Source organism: Lathamus discolor, chromosome 4 (genome assembly GCF_037157495.1).
Source record: "Lathamus discolor isolate bLatDis1 chromosome 4, bLatDis1.hap1, whole genome shotgun sequence".
Taxonomy (NCBI): Eukaryota; Metazoa; Chordata; class Aves; order Psittaciformes; family Psittacidae; genus Lathamus; species Lathamus discolor.
Window position 1 is genome coordinate 91,521,852 of NC_088887.1, and position 26,751 is coordinate 91,548,602.

At 36.1% G+C, this 26,751-nt stretch overlaps 1 protein-coding gene across 4 annotated transcripts in view; it reads left to right on the forward strand.

Annotated features, from left to right (window-relative positions):
• The window catches only part of DIAPH3 (diaphanous related formin 3), a 217,587-nt gene that overhangs the window by 132,746 nt on the left and 58,090 nt on the right, over positions 1-26,751 (forward strand). For all 4 annotated transcript variants that reach the window (XM_065678158.1, XM_065678159.1, XM_065678161.1 and 1 more), the window contains 4 exons: positions 3,419-3,583; positions 8,730-8,865; positions 22,909-23,004; positions 23,411-23,470. In XM_065678158.1, the coding sequence (XP_065534230.1) occupies positions 3,419-3,583; positions 8,730-8,865; positions 22,909-23,004; positions 23,411-23,470 (457 nt within the window). The remainder of the gene's footprint in view (positions 1-3,418; positions 3,584-8,729; positions 8,866-22,908; positions 23,005-23,410; positions 23,471-26,751) is intronic.

Consider the following 26,751-nt stretch of genomic DNA (forward strand, 5'->3'; position numbering starts at 1 on the left):
ACTGAACACAGGATTCGAGGTGCAGCCTCACCAGCGCTGAGTACAGAGCAATATTCACTTCCCTGGTGCTGCTGGCCACACTACTGCTGATACAGGCCAGGATACTGTTGGCCTTCTTGGTTGCCTGGGCACAAGCTGGTTCATATACAGTGGCCATCAGTCAGCACTCTCAGGTCCTTTTTCCACTGAGCAGCTTTCCAGCCACTCTTCCCCAAGCTTCTAGCATTGCATGGGGTTGTTATGGCTTAAATGCAAAGGGTAACAGCTGCTTTTATGTTGTTTGATACTCTGCATTGTATTAGTATATTATATGTCACCATATATTAAATTCAATATAAACTTCAGACAAGTAATCCACTATGAAAAGAGCTGCTATGAATATGCAAGACCGAGCATACAGCAGTTAGAAATTTTGCCACAGATATTGCTCATCTCAGCCCTGCATTGCTTTCCTGTTCTATTAATGAGCAGAATGATGATCTGTAGTCCCATGAGTTGAAAAAGGCAGTCCGTGAAGTGAAGCTGCTTCAGGAAAAGTTAAGAAATACCAAACTTCTTGATTTCTTTTCCTCCCACCTGTGTTGCAGCTCTGCTGTACTTCTGTCTTCATTCATGCAAAGCCAATGAATTGTGTAGCTGATAATGCATATATATCAACCTGTTCATAATCATGACAGCTGGGATTGCTGTACTCAGTAGTTTTCCCTGTTGTCTCCAGTTTAGCTAGTGCTGGCTAACAAAAGCTATATTAAAAAGAAAAAGGAAGAGGGCATACTGAAAATGCTTAAATTGAAGCATAGTCTCAGTAGAATGCCAAGACCTTAGGGTATCCCATAATGCACCAGATGGAAAATAAAAATCTCATGATTCATCATGTCTGGCATTGAAATACCAGATAGTAAAACATCTTCCCAGACTGCCGTTTTTAAGTTTAAAATTATGCATCACGTATACAAGGGGAATCAGCTTCAACAGCAAAACCTAAGCAGCCTTTGTGGACTCTATTAACATACCTGTGACTTTAGCAGTGTCTTGCAGTATATCACAGAAATTTTGTCTCTCTCACCTGAGTTTCCATTTCAACATATACTCTTGGTATATCATTAATTTACAAGATGAAGTATTCATCTTATTGATATTTTTAACTCCTCCCCTCTCTCTCCCCCCCCCCCCCCAGTTTTTTCTTCCAAGAAAACTGATGAAAGTTACTTGAATATTTGAAGTACGGCATTCATACATAGTGCCAATAAACCAAATTTACCTTACTTGCCTTTAACCTTCCACCCTGTGGAAATAAAGAGCCTCATAATTGCAAAAAAAAAAAAAAAAAAGTAGTGTAGTTTTCCTTAAGTTCTGTTAATGATCTAAGAATCACAAATAGTAAGTATCCAAAATAAAAAAAAAAAAAACCAGGATGTACAAATGCTTGTTTCTAGTTTCTCTCAACATTAATTTTTACTGTTTTCCTTTATTATAGTAATTTGTTGGTTTGGATTTTTGGATTCTTTTGAACTGCTGACATTTCTTTTGAGGTCTTAACTTGTGTTTTGTCATGTCTTGTTTCTCATAATCCTTTCTTTTTGTTTAATATTTGGGCAGCTGTTACATACTAATCTCTCATCAACTTCCTTTGCTGTCCCACCAATAGCTTTTTAACATCCTTCATAATTTTCCAGAAACTCAACTCTGAAGGGTAGATTCTTGTAACCTTTGTGCATTTTTGCAGCTAAGTTAAGGAGAAAGATTCAATTGATATGGGAAGAACAAGTAGGCCAGCTACATCAATTCTCTTTGAGCTGTTGCTAGCCAGTCAGCACAGGCAGTCTGAAGCTTCTCAAAAACTGCAGCTTGTAAAGTTAATAGAAACATGGAAAGAAGCTCATACTGGCTAAAGAGGCTTGTCAGAGAAAGTCTGAAATTAACTTGTTGGGCTGATGATGGAAGAGGTATCATTTAAAATCATTGAAATCTAGGCTTCTGTTAGTCATTTTCTGCAAGTCTGACATAGTGGAGACTGCCCTCACAGGAGTGCCCTTACAGGAGTGCCCTTACAGGCCCAGCTAATAGCCATCGTAGTGGCTAATTTGAATGCTGTGAAATTTTTCCTTTCCTGCACGTGTCTGAGAACATTATCATATGACACTGCCATGGATTCTAAATAATAAAAATAAAACTATCAACTGCTTGGTATTAAGAGCAATGTTAACAAACCAGAAGGACATTTAATAGTGAAATTCAAATGGGACTCAGCCTCTAAATAAAACTAAAAGAAGTGTGCATCATAAAAACCCGTAAGAGTGGAAGCAGTCACTCAGCAGTAAGTTGTTACTGTGTATTAAAAACAGCATGGAGGACAAAAATTCTGTATGTCTCAGTTTTAATGCACTTGGTTAAAAATCCTGTGCTTCATAAAATAAAGGGACAGTACTGTATGTATCTAGTATAAAGTATACAAATGCAGCAAATTCTCTTTTGCAATAGTTAGGAGGGCAATTGGGGGTAAAGGTAAAATTGCCATTTCTTGTCTTTTGTAGTCTTCCCTGCAGCAGCAAAATAATGGAACATAAATATTTGTTTAGCTACCATTCCATTAAAGTAAACACCTTACAAAGTTGTCCTACATAAGGAAATGATTGCACACAGTGTTTCTTCATTGAGCTTCTTTGCAAACTGTATTATCAAAAGTCTTGAATAAACATAGGGGGGTTATTTCATTTATGTTATGCAGTATATTGGTGCTGTTTATGAATTGTCTATCTCTTGTGGAAGTAGTTCTATTGTTTCTACCTGTAATTTAATGAAGTTGTATTGACATTGCAGATAGCCTTAGAAAAAGCATAAACACCTGATGCAGCCACCAGGAATAGAAAGCAGTACATTGCTGTTGCTACAGCAGCATTTTAAAAAAAAAGCTGTTAAGAAGTGTTTATCTTTTGTGCTTTTTACCTTTAACACTGTTATCAATATTTATATTTTTACTTTAATTTTAGTAGGAACTATATGATGATTTCTTAATATATTAATATATTCAGGTTAGTTAGTGGTACCCATACCTAAATTCCATATAAACAGTAATTTATATACCTAAAACTGTAACTTCAATAAGAAGACAGTGATAATTAAGCTACATAGGTGCTTGAAGCTAGATTAGTCCCATGCATTTCATTTCATGCAAAATAATATGATAATGGAGTAATCCTTAAATTTTAATCGAGAAAATTTGATGAAATTAGATTTATTCATAGGTGTAATATGCACAGTAAATACTAGGAAGTGTGTATGACATTGAAGTAATTCTTTTTGATACTTCTAATAGTTGCAAGTGAAAAATGTATATGAAATATAGATCAATGTCAAGTAAAATCTGTAGGGTTAACTGGATTCACTGAGTATTCTTGCAGCCTTAACAGCAGCGTACAGCTTTCTGGTTCATGCCAAAGAAGATTTTCAGAAACTTTCACGGATGCATGAGAACATGGAAAAGCTTTATCAGAACGTGATGGGATATTATGCCATTGATCTGAAAAAAGTTTCAGTGGAGGAGTTCTTAACGGACTTAAACAACTTCCGGACAATGTTCATGGTATAGTCTGTTTATTTTATGCCTAATGTTTCTTAGAAATTATTTCTATAATATTTCGGTTACTGAATAATCTAAAAATTATTTTCTTCCTCCTCAAAGGGTACCTGATACTCGTATCAGAAATTTTACTTGGCACACCTTAAACTTTTAAGATATCCTAAACATAATGGAGTATTGAATTATTATTTGTGAATTATTTCATTTCTGAAATAATTACAAATTCCTAACAACAATGAATGTTGTTATTTTTGAAATATTTGAATTGCATTTGAGAAACAGACATTAGGTTGATCATAGAATCATACAATTGTTTGGTTTGGAAGGGACCGTAAAGGTCATCTAATTCCAACCCTCTTGCTATGGGCAGGGACACCTTCCATTAGACAAGGTTGCTGAAGGCCCCATCCAAGTTGATGATCCCGGCTATTGACCTGATCAAAGTTATTGTTGTGTTGCTCCTTTTCTATAGAACTTAGAACATAGTTTAAACCATAGTTCAGCCTCTCTTTTTTCGGTTGGGTTTTTTTTTTTTTGGTTGTTTGTTTTTTTTTTGTTTGTTTGTTTATTTGGGGGACCAAGGGAGGTGTGATGGTTTGGTTTGGTTAGGTTTTTTTCCCTACCAGAATGTGATTTAAAGGTTTTAACAAAAGATGCTTCTGAAAAGTAAGGTAGAAATTTCTCACCAGGGTATTTCTTTATATTCTTGGAGCTAATTTTGTATGACCATGAACAGTTATCTTGGCAAATTTCAGGATAATCAGATGGTCTCCAAAATATTGCAGGTTCTTTTGCCACTGTCAATGTAGTTCTGGAAGAAGAATGTTTATCTTGATGTACTTCAGAATACATATTCAAGCCTGCTATATACGTCGATTTAAAATAACCAAACACAAGCAACTCAGGGAAAGCTGATGTGTATATAAATTCAAAATACTTTTCTAGAGCTCTTTTTTAGGATTAATAGGGGTTGCTGTCTTGGTGGTTGAGGACTACACTCAGATTGGTAGTATTAGGGGGGTCAGGGAGAAGTTGATTTAGTGTGGAGGTTGTGACTGGTTTTGGTTTGTTTCTTTTAAGCTTTCTTTGCAAAAATAGGTTTTTTCTCTTGGATTCTGAACACGTGGCTGGTAAGCAATTCTTTTTCAAGAAATGGAAGAGTAAAAAGGCAGGTTCCCAATTATGTATGAATTTATTAATTTTGATAACTTGGAAAAGGTGGCTTATGTCACATCTGGCTACTTATGACTGCATAGCTTAACTTGCTGGCTACACTCCTGCAGGAAGGTTATCCAATTATGAACTTTGTGACAAAATCTGGAGCAGTGATCTAACTCATGCCTATTGATCTGTAGAAAGATTCAATTAGTCATTTTACCATCCACTCCTTGCACCTGACACTTATCGTTACAACACACTTAAGTTGCTTGCATGTTCCCCAGTCTTGTTTGGCTTTGCTTGGATGGTTGGGTTTTTTTTTCAATAATTTCAAAAATATTTGAGGACGTAGATGGGGGAAAAATGCTTCTTTTGTAGATACTGAGAAAGGGTTTGAAATTCTGATTTCATCAGAAAGGAAAAGGAAAGGACTTAATTTTGAGGATAGGGCTTAAAATGGAACCCATATTTAGCAAACGTTGGAACATGTAAAGCTCACCAGGCCTCTGCAAATTCACAGTTTAACAACTAAAAGCCCTAGAAGGCACAGTCTTTCATCAGAATAATTTTGTTTGGCAAGTTGTGTGTGCCAGATTTTTCAATGTGAGCAGTGATAATGTTTTCCTAACTTGGTCAGTGCCTAAAATGAAACTCAGAAATCCAATTTCAGAATTGCTAAATATTATGAGATAGTTATATTAATTTAATTTTCTGATGGTTAAACCATACCTCATATTTAAACACTGCAGAATAAGAATTCTAAATGCTCAGGTTCATCTTAAATTGAAAACCCCCATATTTTTTTTCTATGTCTGTAAAATCATCACTGATACTAACCTCTGCTTTGCAGCAATATTATAAAGGCAGATTAATTAATGCTTCAGAACAGTTAGATGTTATTGATGAGCATGATAGAAGAAGCCTTGAGGAAAATTAATAATTCTGTCTTGAAGCGCACAGTTTGAAGGCTGTATGAAAAAGATGTGTAGATAAGGCATGAAACCCCTTATCATTCAATGACACTAAATAAAATCTTGAGTAGCTGCTCAGTTTTGAGACCTTTTGGAAAAGATTTTTGAGATGCCTAGTGTGAGACACCTAAGCTCTGATTTTCATAATTGTTTAGCATTGGTCTTTATTACTGTCAGAAACTGAATGTGGTTGGCATTATAGAAAAATTAGTTCAAAATAATTTTAAACTTAGTGCTGAAAAATCATTGGCTTCTTAAAAAGTTCAAGACTAAAAGACTACTTAAGTCACCAGGAGGTGTGGGGAAAGTGAAATTCAGTCATCCCCGTTGTCAAGCAAAGTTGATAATTTGTGTACAGTACTTACCTACTTATAATGTGGGTTTTTTTTGGTTCTCAATTAATGAAAATGTTTAAAACGTTTAAAAAAACATGTTTAAATATAGAGCCACAGACTTCAGGTTCTTTGGTGTGTGCTTTGTACTTAACTTTGGTGTACACTTTGTATTTCAGTGTTGTTTGGTAGCTATGACAGCTCCTCACACTCTGTGAGCACCAAATCTAGGGCACAGACTGCATCGAACTCTTCAGGCCTTTTAAGCAAGGAAGTGTTAAGACATTTAATCTTTGAAATGCAAACAGTATGAGAGACAAGTATGTGTTCATCTTAGTAAATTTTTTGACAATTTGTGGTATAAGCATTTTGCAGAACTTTATACACCTTTTTTTTTTTTTTTTTGTTGAAAACACACAGAACCATGTAGATTTGGCTCTAGGGCATAGACCTCTAAATACTGGCATCTGAATGTGAGCTTGGGCGTCCAATCTTGTGTTACAGTCAAGTTGATACATACTCAATACAGTTAGCAGAATTTGGGAGAATTATCTGCCCAGTGACTCAAAGGAAATCTAGTAAGAGAAGTGCCTAGTATCCTGCGGAGGTGTCTTAAATAGTATGCAAGACATCATCATCATGAAATTTTAAGTTATGACACGGAACTTATGGAAGACCAGTGTCCTGCTAGAGAAGGGCTGGAAGCAAGGTGTGATACTTCAAAGTGTTGAATATGAAGGTGTGACCTACTAAGTTAAGCCCAGTTAATAAGTGCGATTAGAAATAAATAGACATTTACATTTCACAGAATCACAGAATCACAGAATCCCAAGGGTTGGAAGGGACCTAAAAAGATCATCTAGTCCAACCCCCCTGCAAGAGCAGGGTAACCTACAGTACATCACACAGGAACTTGTCCAGGCGGGCCTTGAATATCTCCAGTGTAGGAGACTCCACAACCCCCCTGGGCAACCTGTTCCAGTGCTCTGTCACTCTTAGAGTAAAGAAGTTCTTCCTGATGTTAACGTGGAACTTCCTATGCTCTAGTTTACACCCATTGCCCCTTGTCCTATCACTGGATATCACTGAAAAAAGCCTAGCTCCATCATCCTGACACCTACCCTTTACATATTTGTAAACATTGATGAGGTCACCCCTCAGTCTCCTCTTCTCCAAGCTAAAGAGACCCAGCTCCCTCAGCCTCTCCTCATAAGGGAGATGTTCCATGACTGCAGTCTGTGGCTGAGTCCTCCTGCTATAATTTTTTGGGGGAAAAGTATATATGCAAAGTTAGAAATTTCCTTGTCACTCTGTTAGGAAAGTGTGTCATTTCCGTCAAATTTGTACTTGTGCTCAAGTCCCATTTGAGTTTTGCCTAGCAGTTTACAGAATGCCCACTCTGAAAATCAGCGAGTAATTTGTTAAAATTAATTCATTTCAGAATTTTAGCAATTTGCAGTAGCCTTCTCCCCTCCTCCCCTAGTATCAAGAAAATTGACAGAGGTGACTCTGGAGAAGACACTGTGGAAGTACAGCTTTGCTTTGTTTAAAAAGTCCATTTCATTCTCATTTTTCATGATTGAAAGCTTATTGTTTGGTTATCAAAGGCAGGTATTTCCTCACAAGATATTCTTTTCCCTTCCTTTGTTCACTATCTATTGCAGTGATGCTACAAATGGTGCTCGTGCATATATTGCAGTAATCCTCAATCTGTGCTTTATAGTACTCCTTAGTCCTGTTTTACTTTTTTTTTTTTCCCCCTAGGGGCAGACTGGGCATTTTCCCACTAAAACCAACATGAGACATTATATATCCCTGCCAACAGGGAGCCTCTGCCTCAGACCTTCTGAAGATGTTAGCCATTGTGTAGGGGGGGACACTTTGATCTATTTTGAAGGACGAGATTTTGTGTGTAACTGCGTTCTGAAAAGATAAACTTTCTGCAATGAAGAATAGGTGCCTAGCACTTCACATTTAATGGAAGGCACTCGAGAGCACTAAGAATTTATCACTGAAAATAGTTAACACTGAAATAATGAAAAAATAATCCTAAAATAACTTTGTTAAAGTATTGATTGTGACAGTTTCTTATTTGATGTCTGAATACACAAAATAATGATTTAAAAACCCTGTTTTGTTTTGGGCTTCATTGGAACTTATGGAGCACTTATTTATAATTCAAAATAAATAATGGTATATGGGTATTAATCTGAAGGCAAAAATTTATAAGACCAGTGAATTAGTGCACATGTGGATAAGATAAGAACAAAACACAGCTAAAGTTGCCCAAGCAGCCTTGTTTTACTTGGTATCGTGGCAGCATGAGGAAGAATAAATGTTGAAACTATTCTAGAAATACAAATAGTAACAGTTTTGTAAAACCAAATGGTTTAGGTATTTTGAATTGTTCTTCCATTAATGTGTGTATTCTTAAGATGCATTTCTTGCTGAATTTCTAATCCCCATTTGGGGGCAATTAGTATGCTTTTAAGGTATTTATTCTGAATTTGCTTACTTTTTTGAATAAAATGCCCTAACTATGGAATGTAAAATATTTATTTGCCCTGAGAAATTAAGGTTAGTAGTTAGGAGATGTGATTTTAAAGTTTTTTTCTTTTTTTTTTTTTTTTAAGTTTCAGCTTTGTTTTTGCTAAGACTTCAGTTTTAATTGAACTTTCTTTTTCATAGCAAGCAGTAAAGGAGAATATGAGAAGAAGAGAAGCAGAAGAAAAACAGAGGCGTGCTAAAATAGCTAAGGAAAAAGCAGAAAAAGAAAAGCAAGAGAGGCAACAAAAGAAAAAGAGCTTATTAGAAATGAAAACAGGTAAGTAACATAGAAAACCCATTTTACCAAGCATTTGCTGAAAATAAAGCTGCTATTTTTTCATTATCTGAATATACTATGAGAAAAGACAGAATAAATTAACAATTTCACAGATTAAAGTTTACGGCAAAGAGGTCCTTAAATTTTATTTTGTTAATGAGCTTCTCTAATTACCTGTTTGCATGAATTAGAACTTGTAATGCTGCTTTGTATTTTTCTATTAGAGTATATTGAACCTTGTGTGACAAGTATAAGTTTAATTATGCTCAAACCCCTTTCGTTACCTGAAAACACCTTCCAAATGGCAAAGCTATTTTCTTTCTTTTAACTGAAGTTACATATTCATTTTTATTTTATGAGAATAAGCCCTTCCTGAAGTACTCTTAAGATTTTAATTTAAATATGTCACAAAATGGTTGAGGTTGGATGGGACCAATGGGTGTCATCTAGTCCAATATCCCTGTTCAAGCACGGTTATCTAAAGCACATTGCTCAGGATTGTGTACAGACAGCTCTTGCATAACTTCAGGGAAGGAGACTCCTTGGACAACCTCCCTGGGCAACCTATTGTGATGTTCTGTCACCTTCACAATAAAGCAGCTTTTCATGTTGATTGTTATTTCAGTAGGTCCCTATTGAAGCACCTTTCTAAAAAGCAACCCCAGCCATACATTTTTAAAGTTACTCACTTATGCTGTGTTGTTTTTTGTACCAAAAGAGAAGGCAGACACTGTGAATTCTCTGTTGCAAGAAAGATATCTGATGATCCTCTATACTACTGCATTTTATCCCAGACTGAGCTTCTGGAATCCTTCAGAATGAGACATGATTTACTGTGTAAATTTTCATGAGCTGCTTTCATTTTTTTCTGAGCAGATCTTGTTGAACAGTTCCCCACTCAAACCCCGGTCAGCACCTTTGGAATAAACCATTATGTGTCTCTTCCGTGTTTCAGTAGTAGACAGAGTAGGTGTGTTTAGTTTCAGAGATTCTCCAGGCCAGAAGTATTTAATTTATTTCCGTAAGAATATCCATGCTTTGAGGTGCTAGAGTAAACCTTTCTCTTCAAATGGGAAACCAGGCAGCTACTCTCTGAACACAGAATTACTAATTCTTTAGTAGTAAGTTCAAAGCCCAATCACAAAACTATCAGTGACAATCTTTTTAAAGCCCATGGAAGATAGCAAAGGATGCTGAAGACTAGGAAAGGGTAAGAATTCATTCATATTTGGAAGTGTCTAAAATGAGGTTAGGTATTCTTTTCTCAGACATTTGTATGTATGATTGATAGTGCTTTGGGCGGAAATTCGGTATTTTTCTGTGGAAGATTAAAGCTTCTCTCAAGTCCCTTTTTTAATAGTGTCAGATTCAGGCTTTCCAGAATACAGGTGCCAGCGTTACGGACTTACATATATTAATCCACATGTGTATGTAAGCCTCTGCTAGTTAAACCTACTGCTTCCACTAATGCAGCAGGGAGCTATGTACTTGTCATCTGCAGATTAGCTGGGTCATTGAGTAAATAGCTGCTTTGTTTCTTAGTAGCTTGGGGTTTTATTAAATCATATAAGTCTGCAGAAACAGGTTTCCTTTTCTTGTTAGCAGCCACTTAAGGTTCGGTCTGGAATGACTGATCTAGACAACAGCAGATGGTAAAAGATGGTGTTAGGATCACCTAAATGTCTTGAATGTTATATTCACTAAGGTGGCCACTGATTAGTTGGGGTTTTGTTCTGCAAAGCTCCTTGTAAGATTTCTTATGCTTGTTTGCAACATCATTTTTAAAGTCTGTTAGAAGACCCTGAGTCTGACAGTGAAAAACTTATGAAAACTATTTCTCCATTGAAGAGGCAAATGTTGCTCCAATTCTAATGGAAGAGTAACATAGATATTCAAAAACTTTTTTTCCTTCTTTTTATTTTCCTAGCCATAACTAGTTCATTGCAAGCTGCTTTCTCATTTAGAATCTGTAAATCAGTGACAAAATGTTTATATCTGACCTGCTGACAAATTTCTAACCAGGTTCGCCTTCAGTCAAAATAGCAAAACACTCTCACTTGGACTGTGACTGTGGAGTAACTGAATTTTGATGGATATCTTTTCATGATAATGGTGACTGGATCAGATGCTGGATTTGTAGAAACATTATGTCAATTATTACTTGAATAACATTATCACTACCACTACAAATTACTTTTTAGTATCACTAACAGTACATATTCAAAGCATTAACATCTGTGTCCTAAATTTGATGTGAATATAAAATCCCATGGAGCTGATAATGTAGAGTTGGCAATGGTGGCTAGCAGTGATGGTCTTAGTTGAGAAGGCATGTTGAAACTTGTTAGGTCTTCTGCAAGGAAAGCTAGAACTGAAGTGAGTATTGTTTTGTCTTCTCTATCTTCCCTTCCCTTCCCCACTCCCAATTTAGGATGTTATTCTGTTATAATATGGTTTAGTTTCTAGACAGTTCCTGACCCTCTTGTCTATCTCTAGATTACAGGATGCAAAATCCTTCAAGGCGGGGGTGAGGGATGTTAATTCCCCAGGCCACAGCAGTGCCTTCAGCTGGATACTTTTCCCTTTCTTAGCTGCTGCTTCTTTTGTTAATGTAAGAGCAGTCTTTTCCCAGTGCTTTTCCCAGATTGTGGGTTTTTTCACTGACCTTCAGTTGGCCGTTAGTGACTAGTTTAAGATTCTGGAGCTTCTGCTTTCAGCTTGTGCCCATACCTTTCAAGGCCTGGGCTGCTATCCAAAGCTTAAACAGGATTTATATCAACATCCTATGATTGGTTTGTTAACCACTGGTCTAATTTAAAACACAGACATTTAACATGTCCTAGATTCTCCTGTCTTCTTGAAGTCCTTTTCTTTGGATTTCTTCAGCTTTCATCTGCTTTTGGAAGTTATTTGAAGCGTTGCGTTTTGTTGCCTATGGTGCCTCCTTTGCCTACGTAGCATGGAGGAAAGAGAGATTCGTTTCTTCTCATAAATGTGACCTACATAACACTGCAGAAGTCTTTAGCTATTTGGAGGGTATTACTGACTTTTTTTCTGCATTCACATAAAACTCAAGATCTTAAAGAAATATGTACCAAAATATAGATTTTATTAATGTCTACGAAATATGTGAGTTAAGTCAGTAGGCTGCAATATAGCACATTAGGACTGTGTTATACGAGTTTTGACCAGCACTACATAGATCTTATTAGCCCAAAAGGAAGATGATTCTGTATTTAAGGTAGCTCCTGATTTTTAGCTTAACTAACTCCTTCTGGGTGAAAACAATAATTTCATTACTAGTAACTGGCATATACTCCACACATGAAATTCAAGGTGGTCCTACCATATACCAGCCTTCTCATTAACTTTAGTAGTCTTTTTTAGCCTATGCTGTGCCTTTCATACACAGATGACTTAGTCATCTAGATCACAGCTTTGTCATCCATACCTCTGCATCAGACTGCCTTTGAAATACTGTTACACCAAGTTCAGTGTTGATAAGGTCACTTTCTAAAAATAAATATGTATACTGTGATAAATCTTCATAAAATTTTCTGTTTGATTTTTGTTATATATTTCAGGTATAAATATATATAGAGAGAGAGATTGTGAAGTGTGTAGAGTTTTATGAATATGTAGTGTGGTATCTTTTTGAAAGACTTGAAGTTTTAGGTAGGATTTACAATACAAATTTGGACTTCTGCTTATAAGACCATAGTTAGGGTTTCTTAATTATATGCAATTGTTTGACTTATTCTTGTAAGTGTTTTTTGGAGATTTGGACCTGAAGCCAATGCCAGATTTGGATCACTCTAAATTGCAATTTGCTAAAATTCTCAATCTCTAGCTTACATCATAGGCAGTGCTACTTAAGTGTCCTAACGATCATAGCTCAAATGCTTCACTGATAAAAAAATGTTAAGTGTAAAAATATCAGCTCCATATTTTCCTTTCAGCTTTATCCCAGCTTGAAAAGTGTGTGGAATTCAATAAAATTTCTGAATATCTACGCAGTGAATGGTACTTGGTATTTTGAAATTTATGATTACAAGATCTGTCCTCAAAATATTCTCTGTGCTACAAAATGATATCCATTGTGAGATGTCTTGTCAATAAGGTTGCTTTACTTGCATCTGTGAAGCCAGTTCAAACTATCACATGCTGTCCTTCCAAAAGTAAATAGCCAGTGGATGGGGATCTTTATGTAAATGCCACTTGTCTGCATACTGTTAACATTCAGATACATACTTTCTCGTGCTGTTCAGATTCTCAGTAGAAAGCACACCAATCAATTATTTTGATCTTATCACAGTGTAAAGAATTCTATAACTGTGATAACACCAGCTAAATTTATTGTAATTTAATTGAGAACTCCATCATTGTGGCATCTTCATTGTGTCTTACTTTGAATACTATTTAAGTAACAAGACACTTTAATCTGTGGTTATTTACAAAGGCTGCTCTTTCTTACGCTAAAACAGTGAAGAGATGCCAAAATGATGTCTAAAATATCTGATTTCCAATCTAAAATATTAGTTTGTTTTCAATTGTGTTAGTTTCACTTTTATTACAAGTGACTGGTTTTGAATCCATGTTTCAGTTCATTTAGACGGTTATGAGCTTATTAGCAATCAATTTGGAAACAATTATTTTTGCAGAGGTTTTATATTGTTTATCTGGCTTTAGAGAAAAATAGATTCATGTCTCGAACTAGGTAAGAGTGTTTTAGGTTTTGGTTCTACAAACATTTACTACTTTATTACCATCTGCTAAGTTCTGCAGTATGAATATTTTCATTATTTCTGTAGTGTTCTGCAAAACAAAAGGACACTGTGGATCCCAGCACTGACAGTTTAAACAGTAAGAATGGTAAATGTAATTAGGTGATTAAAATTCAGATTTCAACAGATAATATGCTTGCCTTTGTGATAAATTAAAAAATCCTCAAACCTACTTATATTAGTAGGTGCTCTCAAAGACCTTGTTTTCCCTGCCTGCCTCAAGTTTGTCAGGCCTCCATCTTATTACATTCTTCTCAATGGGAGAGGAAAATCAGTACTTCTTAATAGCATTCCTTTCTTCTGAGGGGAATGAAGGACTGTAGATGTCACAGATTATCAAAATTGCTCAAGTTCCATTACAATTGAGATGACATCAGTAATTTCGAACATATGTTGATAATTCATTGTTTTAAATTGTCTGCTGGGCCACTTTCCTGAAAAACAAAATTGTGGACAGCAGTAGGTTTATTGCTAGATTTTGGGCATTTAGGTATATGGCTTGTGCAACTAAATTTACTGTGAAAGGGACAAAAGATCTGGTAGTGCTATATATATAAAGAAATCCTGATGTTATAATATTAATATCCAACATCTGTTTTGTGGAATGGCTCTCTATTGTAGGGAATTTCCCCTTTTGGAATCCATTCATCCTGGTGCCTCTGTGGTGCTTATTACTCTTTACAGTTGTTCCATGACTGCCTCCAGTTGGACTCAAATTGGAACCTCTTCTCCAAGAGGACTCCTGAGATCACTTTTTGTCATTTAAAGGTGTTCTTAAGGATTGCTTTTATTGTGAGGCCAGCGGGGAAGAAATAGCTATGAGGAGTGTAACTTCTTCCTCTTATATTGAATAATAATGAGCAGAAAGAACTGCGGGACTTTTATAAAGTAGCCTACTCAATACTGCCTCATGTTAATAATTAGTGGACAGTTAACATTAAGGCCATGGCAGCTTAGAGATTAGATCTAATTTTGCTATGTGCCCGTTAGGAAAAAAAAAAAAAAAAAAAAAAGTAAATAAATAAATAAATAAGTAAATAAAGAATGAGTTGTGACAGGCATGGACCACAAATCTACTGGAACAATGTCACCCGGTATGTCACCAAGTATGGAGGTTGTTTCTCAGCTGCAATTGTATCATTTTGACAGTGAAGTATAAATCTGGGTAAATTGCTTAGAACAGATGTTCCCTCAAAAATAATTGTCACATTCATACTTGAAAATTATACAGAGAATCATAAAATACAGGTATGTTCCATTTAAAAATAAATAACAAGGCCATGTATGATACGTCTGCAGATACCACAGCAAAAGATGAGGTACATCAAAATCTTATCAAGTCTTGCACTGTTGGATGTTCAGGGAACTGAATGTTTTTAGTGCAGAGAAAATGGTTTTTGGGTTTTAATTAATGTACATTCAGATCAATTCTAATATGCACAAGTCATTCTAACAAGATCTCAAAGGTGCTTAATCTTCTCAAACATGGAGATGTAGTTCATGAACTTGTTGGCAACCCATGGGCTCAGAATGCATCAGCAGCTATTTGTTTGTACTAAGTAGTAGCTCCAAAAGAGCAAGATGCTTTGAAGAAATGATGCTTTTTCTTTCTGAAAATTTTACTTAGAAGCAGAACCTTTGGAGATAGTAGCTGAAAGGCATTTGTGAATCTGAGGTTTACACAAAGCCCCTGAAAAAATAAATAGCAGCTGTGTTTGGGAAAGAGGGAAATTGTCAAAACAAACAGAACTGTTGAAAGAATTAAGGGGCAATAAAGTAATGTCTGCAGATAAATATTCTTATAAGACTTGTCATTTGTGTTGTAGCGGTAAAATTTCTAAACAAATATGAAAAGAGTGATGCAAACTTAAACTGGCATTACCATGAAAAAAAAAAAAATTACAATCCCTGGAGCCATCTTTGGGATTAAGAACTCTTAACATTTATGCAGGTGATAGGTTTTGGTTTGAGTAAGCATTTAGTACTCCAAATATTGCTGCACATCTCCATAAGGAGGTAGACATCAGAGTCCTTTTTAAGGTCCCATCCCTGCTATGTGTAAATGTTTTTATTCTTTGTTTTTTTTTTTCCTGAGTCATCAAAAGTTTCTTCTCTCAAGTTGCAGAGGAGAGGAGGAATAAATATCCTTACCAAAGCATTGGAGGGTATGCTTTATTTTTACTTTCCTTAGTCCAAGATTATAAAAGAGTCAAGAACCTCCTTTGTCATTGTTGGAAAGCTAGCAGAAGAGAAGGTCATGTCTTTTACTCCTCCTTCAAACTGAATCTGCTGTTGCTTCTATTTCTATGCTGTTCGCTGTGATGCTTATCTTCACTTGGCAATACCTCAGTGGTTGTACAGAAGTACAGTGTTGTTACTGCATACCAAAATATTCCGAAGCTCTGAAGCTTGCTGACAGAAGTTTCTTGATTTCTCTGTCAGCTTCTATCCATTGAAAGTTATTAAATGCAAATAAAAAGTCTTTGAATCACAAATGGCTGGAGTCCAAGAGACCATTCTAGAAATGTCACTGCATATTTATCCTGTCCCTTTTATAGATGTTTGCTGTTGGCAACTAGTGTACAAAGGACCTTCAATCTGATTCTCCTGGGTAGTTTTCTGCATTTATAGCCACCCAAAAGAAAAGGGTCTTGCCCACCCAAAGCTGTTTGGAAGCTTTTATTTTGACTAAGCTCAGTCATGTAATTAATTCAGAACTTTATCACTCCACAAGTGAGAAATTGTTTAAATTCTAAATTTCCTTCAGCCCCTCATCTCTGTAGCACAGCTGTCAGTATGAGTGATCATTGTGTATATTTTCTGATTTATCTGTTTATAAATTTGAATGGAAATAGTAATGTCTTTCCCTGTGCTCAATGAACTCCTTCAGAGGAACACGGTAACCAAGAGACAAGATGTTCATGCACACATAGACTTATATTAGGTCTTAAGTTAAACAACGATAAAAAAGTATTCATTCTGGTAATTACTGAACTGTGAGATCAGGACTTCAGATTACAAGAACAAATCCAATAGCTTCAGCACTCCAAGTATTTTTTTTAAGTTATATAAAAGCTTGAGTTCTGCCATGGAGTCTTTGCTAATTCATATAATTAAATAATTAAAGGTTATAAAAGTGTCTTCTAATTCAGATAACTTGATGAGTAGCTCTCGAATTTTTGCACCCTTTTCATTCTGTTACACTATGAAATTTTCAGGTCTGTTTTTAATGTATACATTAGTCCAAATTTTTAATTTCAGGTGAGGCTTAGTATTCAGAGGTTGGCTTTACGAGCTGATCCTTTCCATTACTTACAGTGTAACAAAAAGCTGTATGTAATTGCAGTGCCGTAAATAGATCCCAGTAGAAAATGACAGTCAAAGTCCCTGTAGATAAATCTGTTTAGTGATGGACTGGGATAAAAAAAAACCAAAACATGTTAAAGCATTCTTGTTTCTTGTGAAGTGCCTTAGTTTTGCCTTCATTGAGGAAAAAAAGAGGCAGATTTTTCTTTTTGTTTTTATTGAGCTGAATAAAGCTTTAATTTCTTGAAAGAGGAAATAGATATATTCTTGTATGTTTTCCTCCTGGTAAAGTAAGCTTCTAGAGTCCTAGTGTTGAGTGCGATGTTTTAGTTTGTATTGGAAAGATGCAGGGGAACTGTAAAAAAGAAACATTTTTCTTACAAAGTAATGTTGTTGCACCCACTCTTATTTTAAATCCATATTACTAATGATATATGTGTTTCTATCATGTCAGTGGACGTGCTTCTGGTATTATGGTATATATAATATTTTCCTTAATAAGAACATAAAATGCAGGGCAGTATCTGTTGCTGTCATCATAAGACATACTAAATTCATACTGTAAAGCTTATGAAAGCACACTTAAAGGAGGTTCTCTAATATTCTTAACATTTTTAAAGACACAATTATGAAATTAGGTAGTTTATATCTGGCACTGAAATGTCAGAGGCAAAACTTACCTGCTATTTTGACAAGTTTACTTCTGCTTTAGATGGCATTTAAAAGACATTTGTATGAGTCTTAATTGGGCATGATATTAAAAAGTATTTAAATATACTCTGCAGTTAAAAGAGATTATTTAGATCATAAGAGGGTGTATTTCTCAAAGGAATTATTGTGGGCTATACAGCTATCTGCAAGCCAACTGGAATTACTCATTCTAGGATGTCAAAAGATGGATACACTTAACTAATGAGGAAGCCAGTTTGGACTGGTGACAGCAGTCTGCAGCAGCTTGTGAAAGCCGATTTAAAGGTCCCATAGGAAGTGTTAATATTGAACAATATTTGTGGCTCTTATGCTATCAGTGTAGCAATGTTGTATGCAGTTGTCCTGGGGCAGTTTAAGATATTTCTAAAATACTGCATGGTACGTTTTCATTTCTTAAAATTCCCATCATATAAACTTGGACAACACTGTAGATAGTATGAGTATTTATAGCTAGGTGTGTAGCTTCATAGAAGGTGTCAACTGTTGACTTACGAATCAGAAAAAAAAATCTAAAAAAAAAACTACTAGGAGGAGCTTTTAAGTTCAAGTTTCTATACACTTCATTTCATCTTCGGTTAACTGTTTTGCATGTCAGCGGAAGCACTAATTTATAATCTAGTTTGTGACTACGGTATATTTCAGATAAGTATGAAAAATAGATAAATATGTTACAGCTACGATACAAAAAGTTGTGGCTTTTTAATATTTATATTCCATTATTTAGAATCTTTTTTTATTTATTTGATGGGTCTTTTTATAGTTTAGCAGATAATGCTCCAGGAATCTTTTTTCTACTGAAAACTGTTAAGTTTTTCAAATAACTATGATATCCGTAGTAGTCTTGGATAGGCTTAAAAGGAAAGAGATGACATGCTGAAATAGGATTGAAATTCTTCTTGTCTTATTCCTGCTTCCTAAAACAAAGCTTATGAACTCTTTTCCATAAAATTTAAGGTATCCTTTTTGGGACTGTGATATTATTCAGTCTTTTTTGCACTACTGTTACCAAAAATACTTAGAAACTTTCCTCCAGCATTCATGTACTTTACTGTAGCTAATGGCTTGGCCTCAAAGTTTCTTCAAGCATGATTTTGGTTTTAAACTCTTCACTGAGTTTTTCATTCCAGACATAAGTATTTTAAAGAATTGCATGGCATCGGTTGGAGAAAGGGAAAGTTAAAAAAGGAAGCTGAATATATAATCTAAGTTTTATTTGTTGTGTACATTCCAAACCATATTCGTAATTGTGATAGTCCATTAGTCATATGAAACTAAACAAATGGTGTTCTCTAGGGCTCAGGACTGGAGCCATTCGGTTTAATATCTTTACTGATGATCTAGTGAAGGGGGTCAAATGCACTCTCAGTAAATTGCAGGCAACACCAAGCTGGTTGGCAGGGTTATCTGCTGGAGGCGTAGGAAGGATCTACAGAGGTATCTGGACAGGTTGGATCAATGGGCTGTGGCCAGTGGTATGACGTTTAACAAGGCAAAGTGCCAGGGCCTGCATTTAGGCCATAACAACCCCATGCAACGCTACAGTCTTGGGGAGGAGTGGCTGGAAAGCTGCTTAGTGGAAAAGGACCTGGGGGTGTTGACTGACTGAACATAAGCCAGCTTGTGCACAGGCAGCCAAGAAGGCCAGCGGCATCCTGGCCTGTATCAGCAGTAGTGTGGCCAGTAGGGCCAGTGCAGTGATCATCCCCCTGTACTCAGCACTGGTGAGACCTCACCTTGAATCCTGTATTCAGTTTGGGCCTGTGACCACAAGAAAGATATTGAGGTTCTGGGGCATGTCCAAAGAAGAGCAAGGAAGGTGGTGAAGGGTCTGGATCACAAGTCTTATGAGGAACAACTGAAGGAACTGGGAGATCTTACTGATCTCTACAGCTACCTGAAAGGAGGTTGTAGTGACGTGGGTGTCTCTTCTCCCAAGTAATGAGTGATAGAATGAGAGGAAACAACCTCAGGTTGCACCAGGGGAGGATTAGATTGGATATTAGGAAAAAATTCTTCACTGAGAGCGTTGTCAGGCATTGGAACAGGCTGCCTAGCAAAGTGGTGGAGTGACCAGCCCTGGAGGTATTTACAGTATGTGTACATGTATACATATGTATTTGATAGGTGGAGCACTCGGTGGATAAAGAACTGTCTGGATGGCCTCATGCAAAGATTTGTGGTCAATGGCTCAATGTCTGGCTGGAGACCAGCAACGAGTGGTGTCCCTCAGGGATCAGTGTTGGGACCGGTCTTGTTCAACATCTTTGTTGGTGACATGGAGAGTGGTATTGAGTGCGCCCTCAGCAAGTTTGCCGATGACACCAAGCTGTGTGGTCCGGTTGATATGCTGGAGGGAAGGGATGCCATCCAGAGGGACCTTGACACGCTTGTGAGGTGGGCTGATGCCAACCTTATGAAGTTTAACCACGCCAAGTGCAAGGTCCTACACCTGGGTAGGAGCAATCCAAGGCACAGCTACAGGTTAGGCAGAGAAGAGATTCAGAGCAGGCCTGTGGAGAAGGACCCGGGGGTGTTCCTCGATGAGAAAATGAACATGAGCCAGCAGTGTGTGCTCGCAGCCCATAAAGATAACTGTATCTTAGGCTCCATCAAAAGGAGCGTGACCAGCAGGTCAAAGGAGGTCATCCTGCCCCTCTACTCTGCCCTTGTGAGACCTCACCTGGAGTATTGTGTGCAGTTCTGGTGTCCTCAACATAAAAAGGACATGGAACTGCTGGAACAAGTCCAGAGGAGGGCCACGAGGATGATCAGGGGACTGGAGCACCTCCCGTATGAAGAGAGGCTGAGAAAGTTGGGGCTGTTCAGCGTGGAGAAGAGAAGGCTGCGTGGAGACCTCATAGCAGCCTTCCAGTATCTGAAGGGGGCCTATAGGGATGCTGGGGAGGGACTCTTCATCAGGGACTGTAGTGACAGGACAAGGGGTAACGGGTTAACACTTAAAGAGGGGAAGTTTAGATTGGATATAAGGAAGAAGTTCTGTACTGTGAGGGTGGTGAGGCACTGGAATGGGTTGCCCAGGGAGGCTGTGAATGCTTCATCCCTGGCGGTGTTTAAGACCAGGTTGGACGAAGCCTTGCGTGGCATGGTTTAGTGTGAGGTGTCCCTGCCCATGGCAGGGCGGTTGGAATTAGGTGATCTTGAGGTCCTTTCCAACCCTATTCTATGATTCTGTTCTATGATTATATGCGGTGCTTAGGGACATGGCTTAGTGGTGATCTCAGCAGTGTTAGGTTTGTGATTGGGTAAGATGATCTTGGTGTTTTCCAACCCATATAATTCTATGATTCTAAGGGTTTTCTCAGATTATAGTTTTGTTGTTTTAAGGGCCAGCATCCTGGGAGAGTGGCAATTCAAATACTACAAGGAAGGAAGAGGACTCTTCTTGGTGGGAAAATTCATGGCATTCTAAGAATTAAAACAAAATTACTCACTAAAGCCAAACATACATGTAGAATTAGCAGAAATCAACAAATGGGTAAAAATGCAAGCAAAAGTAACTGAAGTGCCTACTGAATGCAGTTTCTAATAGAATTGCACAAAAAGATATTTTCAATTAAATTATTTTGGTCCTGTAAATAATAATTTAGTTACTGGTGTAATAGAGAAAATTAAACATTTTTATGAAAATGTAATTTAAATTATAGTTAATATTAAGTAGCGTGTGTTGTGATCTTTATGTATGTTTTTAAGTCTATATAAACTCTTATTATGTGGTTACCACTATGTGACTTTAAAGTATAATTGGACATTTTTCTTCAATTTGTTAATGGAAAGCTCAAATTTTGAGACAATAAATGATTTTTTTTTTTTTTTGTAATCTTTTGCATATCTTGGTTCCCAAATTCTTGTGCCTCTTTTTGTTATGCTTTTGTTTTCTGCTTTTAAAATGATACCCAGGCTTAGGGTTCTCAGAAGCTAACTTAGATTCAACTCTTGACTTAGCTGTTGAATAATGAAAGTAAAAATGTTTTTTCTAGAATGTCCTAGTCATGATTTGGTCTATCCTGGTTTTACAGTACTTTGCCAGACCTTCCTGTTTGCAACTTTAAGCTTTTTTGTCTGAATTACTTTTGTTGCACTTGCAACCACTTACCTTGGAAAGATGATGCTAGAATTCTTTATAGCTTATTGAAAGATGAAATTTAAAGCAGAGAAAGAGATAGAAATAGTGTTGGAAAGGAATATTTCCCATACTAATTTCCCCCTAATTTCAGGTCTAGAAGACTGCCTTGCTTCCTTATTCATAGTCCAGCGCTTTCAGAATTCATTTTTAGTGAAGTGGCATCTTGTTTTACCCATCAAGTAGTTTAGATTCTGATTTGAATATTCACTGTTAGCAATGACTGCAGAATCATGTGGTGTGTCTGACTGTGTCCAAGGTGCGTGTTGACTGAGGGAGTTTTGCCCAGTGTGGCATAATGAGATTTCTATCATGTAGTTCTTTATTCCTCCATGGTGATTTTTCATCATATAGTATATCTCTGGAGTAGCGTTCTTTCTCCTCCCAAGCGCAGACACAAGGGGTTAACAAGTTTCTAAAGTCTAACATCTGATGATGTGTTTATTTGAGGAAATAAAAGTAGGGCATTTAATGCTTGCATTTAATTATCATTTCACAGTAACATTCATAAGTCTTTTGACGGATATTATACATTCATGTGTAATAGGATAAGTAGAAATTTCCTGAGCTACATCTATTATTTAACATTGGTCAGCAGTCATTAAATACAAAGGGAAAATGGCTTTTGATTAAAGCTACCTATCCAGTCCTATATTTTTCACTCAGCTTACTGCCGAGAAACAATTTCAGCACTTTATAACAATAACTGAAATGATCTCCTGTCTAATATAGCAAATCATTTTTAGGGACAGCTCTTGAAAGTTGACATAAAGCTGATTATTTGTGGTTGCAAAAGGATACTGAAATGAAAATATGAGTGAAATGGCATTTCACTTAAAACTACTTGACTCTCACTATAGAGAAAGAGGAATGTGAAATGAATGAAATAAAATTAGGCCTAGTTCAATGTATAGAAGACCAAATCAGTTATGATTAAATGCGAGAGAGCAAATTGTGAATGTTAAAACCCTGGTCTAAGTTTGAAATGAAAAGTTTTAATAGTAGCCTTAATACCTTTCATTGTTGTTGTTTATAGTTGTTATTGTTTATGCTTTGATATTGCTATGGTAACCTAGAGGGTTCCTTCTCTCTCCTTTACAGAAGGTGAGGAGACTGGTGTGATGGATAGCCTGTTAGAGGCCTTGCAATCAGGTGCAGCTTTTCGAGACCGAAGGAAAAGGGCACCAAGGTCTAAAGGTGAATATTCTACTTTATGTTTTATTTCCCATAGAAAGTTACAAGTGCTGTAGAATTTCAGTGCTATTTGGTTTAATTCTTTCTTGCAGTGATAACTTTTAGGGATGTTCAGGCTGTTTTGCTGATGGTAGTAGCACTTAAGAGATTAATTTACTGAGCTTAGCATAGCATGATTATTATGACAGAACTCTTCAATACAGCCACGTGTACTTTAACATTTTAGTTGAATGGAGAAAGTAAAAGTCATCTTGCCCTATAAATGAATCAGATAATTTCACTGGTATGTAATTGTCACTTTACTCATAGGAACATCCAACTTCTACATAATTCTGCTTAGTAATGTTGTTAGAATATTTCAGTAACTTTCAAAGATGTGTTTCATTTCCATTGTTTCCTTCTTTTGCAGACATACCTCAAAATCTCAGTCCAACCACACAGCGGCCTGTGCTGAAAGCTTGTAACCATGGTAATGAACTGTATTCATGAATTGCATGCTGCTCTTAGCTTATGTAGTTGATCTGTGCTTTCAAAAGACTGCTGTGATTTTTTTCAGTTTCTACCTTAGCGGAATACTGAAAGTGTATTGGAACCTGCTTTTTAAAATCACCTGAAACTGTACTTATTGATTACTTTGGAAAGCTCTTCTATCTTTTGTGGGGGTTTTATTTATTTAAAACTTGGATATATTTATAAATGTAGCACTTTTATAGTCCTTAAGAACAATTATACAGATTTTTTTTTTAATGGGTTATGGAAATATAACAGAAAGCAGAGATTTTGGAACATTTTAAAGGTTACTAAGTATTTATGATACTGAATCAGAAAAATTTTTGCATTTGTCCTGCTTGTCTTGGTCTTCTTGATCCTATAGTAATGGAATTGTTTAAGCTATCATTTACCAGCTTAATTTAAAAGTTATGTTTTATTAAAAAGTACGAGTAAATGAATCAGTTGCTTCATGCAAAATTTTTCTCCAGATTTTGAGCATTAGTCCTATATGTTTATTGGTAAGCTTCTGAACTATCTCACTGTAATCAAATATGACTTACTCATATTTGAAAAGTTACAATGAGGGTGTGGATACTTGTTAGCTTTGTTTGTTAGACAGTCTATGGAATATTGTTATATTAGGTGTGTTTTAGTTAAGCTTAGGAGGTCCAGAGTGACTGTTTTCAGTGGTTTCTGGAAAAAGCTTATATCTGTAATACCTCTGTTAAAGAAATATTTTTTTTTTAAACTTACAGGGAAAAAAATCAAAATATCTCCTTTATTTTTTAAACAGAATGCATTATCCTTTGATATGTTAATGCATTGTGGAGTTTATAAAGCAAATACTGTCAAATTGATGATATTAATTATTCCCATGTTTAAGTTGTTATTGCTTAAGTGTCAATAGCCCCCAAAAAACATACAGAAATTGGCATTACCTTAAACACAAAGTTAAAGAAAACAGAGCTGGAAGGACAGTTTAAAGATAATTAATTCACTTATAGGAATTGGCGAGGAGAAGAATCAAGTATATTTGACAAGTACTTGTCTAGCACGTAACATTGATATTTGAATAATGACTGTAGAGCACATCTGAGTTCATCCTATAAGTGTTTCTGCTAGTAAGAAAAATTATGTTTAATTTTGCTTCTTTTCAACCCTTTCAATCTATCTGTCTAGCTGTCTGTGGACAGATAGTGTAATTTCCAGTTTTCAAATTAACTGTATTTGGACAAACTGTATTTGGGCTGTGCACCAGAAACACCAAAAAAAAAAAAATTCTTTCACTTGTTATCTCGGGACCAGGATAACACAACTCAGAGCTTGCTTTTAAAGAATTCATTAATATGTTTTTGATTTGTTGACACTTGTCACAGTATCTTTGTGTTATATCATCCTATCTTGAGCCTAAGAGAGCATTAAACCTGATGTAGATTATGGTGAGTTCATGTATCAAAGACTTTTTTGTTTTATGATAGAATTATATAGTCATTCATTGCTCTAAGTTCCCTTTGAGGTGAATATATTTTTTTTTTTTTTGCTATTCAAGATCTTTGTAAGTAAGTTGAGAATTTGCTTTTAATAATTTGTATTGTTATTGGGAAACCAGAAATTATGTAGATTGCATACTGTCTAGAATGAATACTAGACCCTCAGTATCAAAGTTTATTTTTAGATAATAATAACCTCACTGAAGTTAACAATGTGGCCAGTCAAGAAAGAAGTCTATAATTTCAATGCATTTCAGAAAAATTAGGATATGTCATTAGACAAAAGTATTGGCTTGGTTGTTCATTGATTTGCTGTTTTTCCCAACCTAATGTATCAAATGGGTGCTAAATTTTACATAATGGCAAAAAAACACTGGCTTACTCTAAGCTTAAAATACATGGAGTCTGATAAAAGCCCTCAAGCAGCAATTCAAGCATTTTCCTTGTTTGCTTCTGTACTGGCTTTGGATGTTTGGCTTAACTGCTAACCACTGTTTGGTTACTGCTTATTCTGCCGAGACTAACAGATTCACTTACAGTAGATATACTTTAATAGATGCTGCAAATTCATATCTAGGATGAAGTTCTTTGACTCGTCATGCAGTCAAAAAGAATTACAAGCCATGACTTGAAATGTTTGTCCTCTGAATCATTCAAAGTATAGCAATCTGTTGGGCAGATGCCATCAAGTTGTAGCTAATCCCTTCCTTTTCAAAACAAAAGCAAGCAAATGAATAAAAACTTAGTCTTTATATGGTTAAAGATACTTTGCTAAAAAAGTGGAATATAAATCAGACCCAAACATACGTGGGAACTAGAGAGTAGTGGTTCCATGTCTCACAGGAAGTGCTGTGAGAGGGAAATACAGGCAGAATGCATGCTTTCTTTATAGCTCTAACATAAATGTAAGCAGGAAAGAAATCTCTCTAACCATTGCCATTGTCATCCTCAGAATAATACTGCTCAAGATACCAAACTATCACTTGCTTGTGAGGCTGAGCCAAGCCCCATAAAACAAAGTAATACAGATGAGCAATCCAATGCTACTTACCTCTATCTAAATAGACTGTTTAAGGTAAAAAGGAAAAAAAAAGAATAGGTTTAGTGGAATACTACGCATGTTTTGGCCACTTTTCTCTTCCTGATCTGTTGATGTCCCCAGAAAGCTTTGGTAAGGTTCGACTGATATATTTCTGATTAGGAAAGAGTACTGGTTCTCATGCTGCATCCCAGGGAAGCCTCTTGGGTATGTTATTTTATTTTCAGTCCTACTGCACTCTTCTTTTATTGAACAGATTGCTTCTTTGTAACATAGTATGTAGGTTTTGTCAAGTTTAAATCTATTCTCTTTCTGTGATCGGAATTACCACTTATATTTTTTTCTGCTCGTGACAAGGCCTATGAAGTCAGAAAATTTCTTGCTGAGGAAAAGCCCTGCTGCATAACTAATAGAAATAATACATATTTGGAATTGTTAGATTTTTGGAATGTTCTAGCACCTGAAGAATACAAATCATTTTTACTAGATTTTTTTATTGACGTATTAGTATATTTGTTTCCTTTGTTTCCATTTATGGTGCTTTGTATTTTTAAATTAAAAACTAAATTACCTATATGTTCAAAACTACCTGTTAATATTACAGTTTACTTTAACTGCAAGGAGCCACAAACTGCTGCCAATACTGTGGTGTATGCTTTCACTCTAATAATTCCCATTCAGAGCACTGTATAACACAAGTGAAGTGTTAGTATGGTTTTAGTGTTGTAC